The following is a 9,863-nucleotide window of genomic DNA, read 5'->3' as shown; positions in this document are numbered from 1 at the left end:
TAAAGGGGGGTGCAATATTAGGATCCCACATCGAAATCTCACACCTATCAAATGTGATACTTAAGTCTAGGGACTTTCCTACTTATTAGGCCGGTCTTTTGGGTTGGGCTCTTCCTTGGGCTTGAGTTCTAACATTTTCCTATCCTAAACTCTCCAAAGCGGTTTTATCTTTCTTCATGTATAGCTTTCCAAGCCGGCCATAGAGAAGGCTTAATATGTCCAACAAAAACAGAACAGATTCAAGTTGTTGCTTCAAATTATGTCCAAAAACCACTATATTATTTACTAATTTAACTAATGGAAAACCCAAAATATCTTAACTCTATCTGCTGTTGTCTTTCATCTTCGGAAATTTCCAAGTCTTCAGGAAGCTTAGTTTGTCTTTGAGGGTGTAACAATACGGAGTGCTCCATGTAGCAGAATTGTGTATGTTATCCTGACAACAAAAAATTGAGCAGTTCAGTAGCAACTACATTTCTTCTTCAATCATGAATCACTCGATGTTGTTCTCATGGCATCATACTTTGATATTTTCCATTCTGTTAACTGCTTTGTCTTTCAACTCTCTGTTATCTTCTGCAACTCAACCCTCTTATGCTGATCATTGTCATTCCGTTGTCTCCGCATCATCCATAACAAAGTATGAACGTGCCTGGTTCTCTTATTTTCCTTTCAGAAATGGTTATTATGATGGTGGCAGTAGATTTCTTTCTCAGAAACTGTCTCAGGGCTTACAGTCACTTACCTTTCAGACAGAAAGTGTCTACAGAACTGACCAGGATGGTGTATATAGTATAGCAGGAATTCTGGGGTTTCCATCTCAAAACACCCACTACTATCAGGGAAATGCTTCAAAATCTCTATACTGGTCTGGAGGACTTCACGTTGGAAGTCCAATAAGTTTCAGGCTAGGAGGGCTCTGGTCAGAATCTTCTGGCAACCTTTGTATGGTGGGAAATGGTTATTTCTTCACCAAAGAACGTAAGATTCTGAATCTTCAGGCTGTCCTGAAGCTCAGTAATCTCAGGAACTCTAGTAATACTGTTACTACTTTGGTTACAGGAACTATGGAAAGCTTGAGTTCTTCTGATGATTTGAGTTATTTTGAACCGATTTCTATAATGATTCTTCCAAGACTGAATTATGAGTACACTTTGGTTTCAAAAGAATCAGGTGGAGAGTTTTCTGGTGCAAATGATAGTGTGGAGAGTTTACTAATCAGTTCACTGCCTTCAAAAAGTTTCTGCTCAATAATCTCGAGATTTGTTAATGAATTTAACTTGAGGTACACTGGTTATTGTGATTCTTCCAAAAACTGTGGACCTCTTGGTGCAGCTGTTGGAGATTTGCCTACTGCCGTTTCCTTTGAACAAATTCAATGCCTGGAGGAGGAAAAAAGACTGCGAGTCCTGGTGAATTTTCCTAGCCGTAGCTATGCTTCATTTTACCAGCCTTTCAATCTCGGCACAACATTGATTGGGGAAGGATTGTGGGATGACAAGATAAATCAGCTGTGTGTTGTTGCTTGCCGATTTTTGAACACCACAGATTCTTTGTCCAATGCTAAAGTTGGGGATTGTACAACAAGGCTGAGGTTGGGCTTCCCAGCAATATGGTCAATCAGGGACACTAGTAATGTTGTGGGGATCATTTGGAGCAACAAATCTGTAAATGATTCAGGCTACTTTAATAAGATCATGTTCCAAAGTTCTGAGAGTCCTTTCAGGACGTTTCGAGGTCGGAAATATGAATATACAGAAATGGAAAAAGTACGAAGCTCATGCTGGTCGAAAGGGAAGCCGAAAAAGAACAAGGGGAAGGGATACCCACATGCGTATTCTAGTGATATGCGATTCGATATGTGGGTTGAAGGCTCTAAGATTAACACTTCTTGGGGCACTGCAACTCCCTTTTCTGTTGGTTATAAATTTTATAATCGGTATGCATATCCCATGTATTCACCAATTAGCCCAAGCTCAAGAATTTCGGGATCTGCAGTTCAAGATAATCCGGGGAATAACAGCCCTGTCAATATCAGCTATATAATTGATATCAAGCTAAGATCTGGTGTATCTTGGAGTTATGAGATCCTAAAGTTTTCTGCTGAAGGAATTTATGATAAAGAAACAGGAAAGTTGTGTATGGTAGGTTGTAGATATATTGTTTCTAAGAATCAATCATTGATAAATGACTCCATGGACTGTGAGGTTCTTATCAATTTCCAGTTTCCTCCATCAAATTCGAAGATGAATGAAGGTTATATCAAGGGCAGCATCAAAAGCGCACGGGTGAAATCAGATCCTCTTTATTTTGAAACAATGGATGTGTCTTCAGCTACTTATACTACACCTGTAATAAAAAAGTCCATTAAAAGGATGGATCTAGAGATCGGCATTTCTGCTATAACAAACACACTTGCATGTGTCTTCGTGGTATTGCAGCTTTTGCATGTGAAAAAGCATCCTGATGTGCTTCCCTTGATTTCAATTTCCATGCTTTTGATTCTCATTTTGGGCCACATGATACCTCTTCTTCTAAATTTTGGAGCCCTGTTACAGAGAACTGTTGTGCTTGGAAGCAGTGAATGGTTTGAAGTGAATCAGGTGCTCTTCAGGACAATAACAATGGTAGCTTTCTTGTTGGAAGTTCGCCTTCTCATGCTATCATGGTCTGCAAGATCGGCTGGTACAAACCGAGAGGCCTTGTGGTTTGCTGAGAAGTCGACTTTGTCTTTGTCTTTGCCATTATATGCAGCTGGGGCCTTGATATTTTCGCTTGTTAGCTTGAGGAAGCGAAACCATGATGATTGGTTGCTATCGATTCGCCTAACACACCCTCAGCGTTCTCTCTGGAAGGACTTGAAATCATATGCAGGTTTGGTCACGGACGGATTTCTTTTACCTCAAATTCTGCTCAACGCATTCAGCAACTCTAAAGAGAATGTTCTGTCCTGTTCATTCTACATTGGAACCACTTTTGTTCGTTTGCTTCCACATGCTTATGATCTTTACAGGGCTCACAGCTACAGTTCTGTTGGATCATATATATACGCAGCTCGTGATTTAGATTTTTATTCAACTGCTTGGGATGTTATTATTCCTTTAGGGGGCCTGTTGTTTGCTGCAATCATTTTCCTGCAGCAGAGGTTTGGAAGCCAATGCATTCTATCCCAGAAACTCAGGGAGGGCGAAGGATACGAGAAGGTTCCTGTTGTCAGTGAATCACAATTGCCCGAGATTTCTAGCCCTTCTGATGGGAATATCTTAGCCACTGCAGGCTCGGGCTTAGATGGTAACAAATGATTCTCTCGTTGTTTCTTGCATATTTCCACTGTACTAGTTGTCTCTCAATTAAGCATGTTTTAGTTATGGATTATATTGAGATTTATCTCGTATATATACATAAAGTAAGAGTCATGTCCAGGAGCAACTGAAGCCAGATGAATAAAATAAGGAAGAAAATAGCAGATTCTTTCTTTTGAGAAGACAACAGATTGTTTTCTATGGAAACATTCAATTGTTGGATATGTGTTTCATAATTTAATTGGATGAGAATATTATCTGTTTAATAAATAAGGTTCATAAATTTTGTTTAGATGAACATTATTAATGAAATTCAGGAAACTTTCTTCTTAGAATTCTAAGAGTTTGAAATCAAAATAATCATTAAAAAAAATCAGTAGTAATAAATTTTAGTAGTTGCTGATGACAGAGGAATGAGAGAATTCTTCCACAATTATCATGAAGTTATTAACGTAGTGTTAAGGCCAACAAATATTATCAGTCTCTCATTCTATACAAGTAAATTTTTACGTCTACACATAGAACATCAATAAATTATCACATACTTTTTAAACTAATATAATCATTAAAGTTTCGTTTGTTTTTCCAAGTATATGTTGACTTTGAAGATCATAAAAAACAAGGATTATTTTATTTTGATGCATATATCTTTTTGTTAAACAACGAACACGTTTTGGTAGAAGGGAATCGTGTTGGGGCACAGTGCCCCGACACACAAGAAAGAAGCTGGAACCTAAAATTCCAGAATGCTTAAAGCCACGGCATTGTACCACGACATGATTTAGAATTTCAGTTTTAGATAAAATCAAATAGAAGTTATTTTCAGTTTTATTATTTTGTAACTATTTGTGTTTCGGTTATTTTTAGTTATCCCTTTAAAACTGGGATGTAAGATGTATGTTTTAATTGAGTTTAATGAATATAATTGTTCTCCTTTTAACAAGTTCATCTTCTTCTTTTGTCTTATGAAATTAGAACCCTGAAAATTGGTTTTATTGGCTGCTAATTTCCAACACTTTCCAAGCCGGCCGTGGCTTGTATATCATGAAAGGTAATGATAGAGAAGGCTGAATAAATTACAACAAAAACAAAACAGTTTCAATCTGTTACTCACAGTTGCGTCCAAAAACTCTAAATTATATACCATACAACTATTGAAATATCTGAAATATTATAACACTATCTTCAGTTGATATTTATTTGACTTTTGAGGGTGTAAGTAGACGGAGTGTTCCTTGAACCAGAAATGTTGATATTATCTTGACGTAAACATATATGTTCCAATCAAATGTTCAAGCCTGCCGTTCATCTAACACAAACATGTCTGCATTGATTTATGAAAGAGAAAAATAACTTAGTTTGGATAATGTTATTGCAATCTGAAATTTTTACTTATGGATCTCCAAAAATAATATTTATAATGCTCTTGAACTCTTCCGATTAAGACTTTTACCAGTGTGAATGACACAGACTAAACCTTGCTATTTAACTAAAAACTATTCGAGGGAAAACAAATCTTTTAAAAAAAAAAAAAAAACAAAAACAAAATTTCAGATTGCTTTAGGGGTTTTGAGATTACTTTGTCAAATTACTGGAATAATGTTTGAGATAAATGGAAATCCTCAAGCCCAACACAACAGGAGTAGGATATGGATTCATATCTCAACCATTATTTTAAAACCCAACAGTTCTCAGACTTGACAAGGTGATCGGATCATGGTCAACCGATTCAGATTTTTTAAAAATAATTTGGACAAGTGATGTCAGCAATAAAATTATTTAAAAAAAATTAAAAGTAGTCTCTCAAATTTTAATATATTACAAAAATACCCCTACAAAATTACAAATTAGGCTCTAAATTTTTAATTTATTTCAAAAATGCCACAAAACAATCATTAGTCCTTAAAATTTTGAAATATCAAAAACACCCCAGAAATTACAAATTAGTCTCAACTTTGTAAAATATCAAAAACCCCCTCAAACCTGAATCAGACGGGAGAGGTTGCCGGGTCTTAGTTAGACCAGTCCAGTCCGATCCGGTCCAGGTTTTAAATTAGTGATCTCAACTTATTAACCAAAACCGCTTCTCAATCCAAACTAATGGAAAAAATAAAGAAGTATCTTGGAAAACCTTAGAGGGATGCCCAAAGAGAAGAAAGTAAACGAATTTTGTCACATAAAATAATGATGTTTTCTTCATACTATCTCCAAAAATCCTTTTGTTTCCTTTCTTGCCAAATCATCAATAAAGTAGCTGAAGTAGAACAATTCCAAGACACTTTGGCCTTATCTCCTTTATCAAAACCTAAATTTTTTTTCAAAAGAAAATAACCACAAGAAACCGAAATTACCCACTTAATTTTTGCCATTTGGAGAAGTTTGAAATTAGTTACCAATTCCATATTCATCTAAAATTCTGACATATTTCTCAAGTTCATTGGATCATCTTTGGAGTATGATCAGGTTCAAACCCAAGGAATACGTGAAGAATTTAATACCTCAATAAAAAGTGAGTGAGAGACTTTTCTTCCATATAGGAAACTGACTAGGTTCACATTGTCAATAATTTGTCCAACCAATTTTCCAACCTTTATAACTTATGTACCAAGCTTCACCATGTCCACCCATTTACTGGCCCTACTACAAATAAATATACTGAGATTTTCAACTCCTTGGAAAATGAATGAACTAAAGTTTTCTCAATAAAAGATTAATGTTGACAATGAACGTTCAGATTCTTAAAGCACAATACTAGTAACTTGTGCAAGTTTGTGATAAGTGATGAAAGGGGAGTCAGAGAATTTCTGTAATATACTATATTAAGCGATAAGTTTGGGATCTAGTTTATAAGGTTTAAGTTATTTTAAGTTAAAAGCCGCTTGTGTTAAGCCCAAAAATAAATCTGTGCAGACCTAAAACGCCCATAATATCATTTGACAATTTCTTCTAACTCCTGCCAATTGAAAATATGTATATAATGGCACAAAATGTGGACCGGTAACGAGTCTTAGATTAACTAGACCTTGTGAAATACTTCAAAGACTTATGCTAATTGTATTAGACTTTGTGTGTAATTATCAAACAAAAGTGACCTGCTAGACTTGATTTAGTTGAAGTCTTTGAAGCTATTTAATGTGGTGCAAGACAGCCACAGATGCTGCCATTGACGAAGACTAAGTGAGGTTTTTCCACATAGGAGTCCAAAGACTTGTGCCCTGAAAAGTCTACTGGAGCACTCTTTTTTCTAGGGAGAGGACTGATGGTGAGATAGATAAGAGATAAATAGACTTCAGTTGAGTCCCAAATCCTTATGGTGACTTAACTTTCTTCTTTAGTTTCATCTTCTTGCTTGAAGAACTATTTTCTCTGACTATGGCTTATTCCTCAGTCGCTTCTTCCCTCAACTCTTTCCTACTTCTTTCTGCACTCTTATATGCAACCATAGTGTCTTGCAGTGGAAGTGAAATCTCTTATTCTGATCACTGTGCTTCAGTTGTCCCTGAGTTAACTCCAAATGATCCTGAATTCACCACCTTGCCGTTTCCAACCGGCCAATATGGTTACTACGAAGGTGGGGATAAAATCTTGAATCCAAACCCATCTCAATACTCATCAAGTGAGCGGAAAACGATGTCGTTTCAGACTGAGGATGTCTATAGCACTGGTCATCCCGGTGTCTTCAAGGTTGATGGGAGCTTGATCTTCAATAGCTGGAACCTGAATCTTAGGGCTCCGGGTATGATATATTCTCAATCAGTCTTCAGGACTATGAGCTCTGGACAGGGTGCTTTGAGTTTCAGTTTAAAAGGATTCTGGTCAAATTCTTCCGGGAAGCTGTGCATGGTGGGATCAAGTTCTAGTTTCTCTCCAGAAGGTAATATTCTTCATCGTACTGCTGTCCTTAAGCTTAATGGTGTAAGGAATTCAAGTGATATTACCAGTCTGGTTAGTGGAACTCTTCAGAGCTTGAGTTCTGCTGATGATTCCAGTTATTTCGAACCAATTTCCTTGTTGATATTTCCTGAAGTAAACTACAAGTACACTAAGGCTTCAAAAGACTTGATCGAAAATGAGTTTTCTGGTGAGAAGAATGTTGCAGAAGCGAACTCATCACTCCGTTTACAGGTGAGTACAACTGTTTGTTCAATCTTTGAGAGGGCATACACCACTTTTGAGTTGGAGTATGAAAGTGATTGCAATTCTACAAAGACTTGCAATCCTTTTGGTGACGGTGTTGGATATTTGCCACGAGTGATGTCTTTGAATAAGCTACAGTGTTCAGCGGATGGACGAAATTTAAGGTTTTTGGTGGAATTTTCCAACAGTAGCTATTCTGGGTATTACTATTACAGCCCTTTCGATCCAAACACAACGTTCGTTGGGGAAGGAACGTGGGATTGGAAGAAGAATCGGCTATGTGTTGTTGCTTGCAGAATCTTGAACACCAATGGTGCCTTGGAGGACTCTCATGTTGAGGATTGTTCCATAAGGTTGACCTTGAGATTTCCTACAATCTGGTCAATCAGAAACAGAACTGCCATGTTAGGCCAAATTTGGAGTCAGAAAACTGAGAATGGTGTGGGTTACTTTGACAGAATTTTGTTCCGAAGTACCGAAGATGGTTGGCTACGGCTTCCAGGACTGAAGTATATGTACACAGCAATTGAGAAAGTGAAAAATATTTCATGCTTGACGAAGAAGTTACCCATTAGAAATGGTGGGGAAAAATACCCGGATGGGTACTCTTATGAAATGAGCTTTGATATGTCAGTCAGAAACTCTAGACAGGAAATTGGGTGGGGTTCTTCATTTCAGATCTCTATTGGCGATCAAATTTCCCAGTCGTCAGAATATTCCTCCAAGCCATTCTCAAGCTCGAGACCCGTGAGTTCTGGCGTTGAAGGGAATACCAGCATTACTAGACCACTCAACATCAGCTACAAAATAAGCCTCTCACCATATTACTATGCGCGATTGGATCGTGTCAAAACCCTATTCAATACATCCTTGAGTGAGAAATACGGGCGAGTAGAAATATTTGTTGAAGGGCTTTATGATCCTGAGACTGGATGCCTTCGCATGGTTGGCTGCAGATATCTTGCATTGAGCAATCAGAAACTGACAAACGATTCAATGGACTGCGAGGTTCTTGTCCATCTTCAGTTTCCTCCACTAAATGCGAAGAAAGATGGAGTCTATATCAGGGGAACCATCACAAGCGCTCGCAACAAATCTGATCCTCTTTACTTTAAGCCTCTCTATGTCACTTCAACTGCTTCTTACACCTTCCTGGAAAGACAATCAATATGGCGGATGGATTTGGAGATCCTCATGGCTCTGGTCTCCAATACACTTGCCTGCGTTTTTGTGGTGTTCCAACTTTTGTATGTGAAAAGGAACCCCGGAGTTCTGCCTTTCATTTCACTTCTCATGCTCACAATTCTCACTTTGGGTCACATGATAGTTCTTGTGTTGAACTTTGAAGCCTTGTTCTTACGAACCCGCAATCGCCAAAGTGTCTTCCTTGGAAGTGGAGGATGGCTAGAAGTGCACGAAGTGATTGTAAGAATAATCACGATGGTGGCTTTTCTGTTACAATTTCGTCTTCTCCAGCTTTCATTGTCCAAACGAATGGGTGACAACAACCATAAGGCCTTGTGGGCTGCTGAGAAGAAGGCATTATTTGTGTCTTTGCCATTATATCTAGCTGGGGGTTTAATAACTTTTTATGCAAGCTGGAGGAACAACAATGTTGGGTTTGCAACGCGATATTATTATTCTTCTCGATTTGATGACAACCAGCATTCTCTTTGGAGGGACTTGAGATCCTATGCTGGTTTCATCCTGGATGGTTTCCTTTTCCCACAAATCCTCCTCAACATGTTCTACAACTCAAGAGAAAATGTACTTTCTCGTTTGTTTTACATCGGATTCACTTTCGTTCGGTTGGTGCCACATGCATATGACCTTTACAGGGCTCAGAACTATGTTCAGAATTTTGACGGTTCATACATATATGCAGACCATGCTGCAGATTTTTACTCCACTGCTTGGGATGTCACTATCCCGCTAGTGGGTATCCTTTTTGCAGCAATCATATACCTCCAGCGGAGATTTGGCGGGCGATGCTTCTTTCCTCGGAGGTTCAGGGAGCTGGAAGTAATTTATGAGAAGGTACCAGAAGCTAGTGAAGAATAAGTGTTGTTGGTAGACTATAGTAAACTTTGTGTTGTATGTTTTTACTTCTGTATGTTTCCTTGTTGAAGAAGTAGTACAGGAAAAACTCGTGTAAACAATTACTATGTGCTTAATGGAAAATAAGAAGTATCTGCTAGTTTCAGAGCTCCTATCTTTCTGTAAACAAATACTCTGAACCTTCTCTGTAATTAGCACCAATGTTTGTTCTAATCACATGTTCGAAACTTTGAACTTTTTAGAGTTCTGTTGTCCTTTTGCTCGAGTTGTGCCTGTTAGGTATATTATAATAATGATGAGAAACATATGAAGTTTAAACTTTTCCACAGTAATACTCAATATAAAAATAATAGTCACGGCAAAGTC

At 37.7% G+C, this 9,863-nt stretch overlaps 3 protein-coding genes across 3 annotated transcripts; all 3 read left to right on the top strand.

The window, feature by feature from the left end:
- The first annotated feature begins 488 nt into the window (after positions 1-488).
- LOC116142271 lies at positions 489-1,879 on the top strand. Its single transcript, XM_031427711.1, has 2 exons — positions 489-1,786; positions 1,873-1,879. Exons 1-2 carry the CDS (start codon positions 489-491, stop codon positions 1,877-1,879), a joined length of 1,305 nt encoding a protein of 434 aa, XP_031283571.1.
- A 26-nt stretch (positions 1,880-1,905) lies between these two features.
- LOC116142292 lies at positions 1,906-3,433 on the top strand. Its single transcript, XM_031427723.1, has 2 exons — positions 1,906-2,874; positions 3,014-3,433. Exons 1-2 carry the CDS (start codon positions 1,953-1,955, stop codon positions 3,064-3,066), a joined length of 975 nt encoding a protein of 324 aa, XP_031283583.1. The 5' UTR covers positions 1,906-1,952; the 3' UTR covers positions 3,067-3,433.
- A 3,241-nt stretch (positions 3,434-6,674) lies between these two features.
- On the top strand, positions 6,675-9,500 carry LOC116142269. Its single transcript, XM_031427710.1, has one exon. The coding sequence runs from the start codon at positions 6,675-6,677 to the stop codon at positions 9,498-9,500; it is 2,826 nt and encodes a 941-aa protein (XP_031283570.1).
- The last annotated feature ends 363 nt before the right edge of the window (positions 9,501-9,863 follow it).

This window comes from Pistacia vera, unplaced genomic scaffold (genome assembly GCF_008641045.1).
Source record: "Pistacia vera cultivar Batoury unplaced genomic scaffold, PisVer_v2 Contig406, whole genome shotgun sequence".
Taxonomy (NCBI): Eukaryota; Viridiplantae; Streptophyta; class Magnoliopsida; order Sapindales; family Anacardiaceae; genus Pistacia; species Pistacia vera.
Note: the sequence above shows the minus strand (reverse complement) of the source record. Positions and strands in the feature narration are given on the sequence as shown.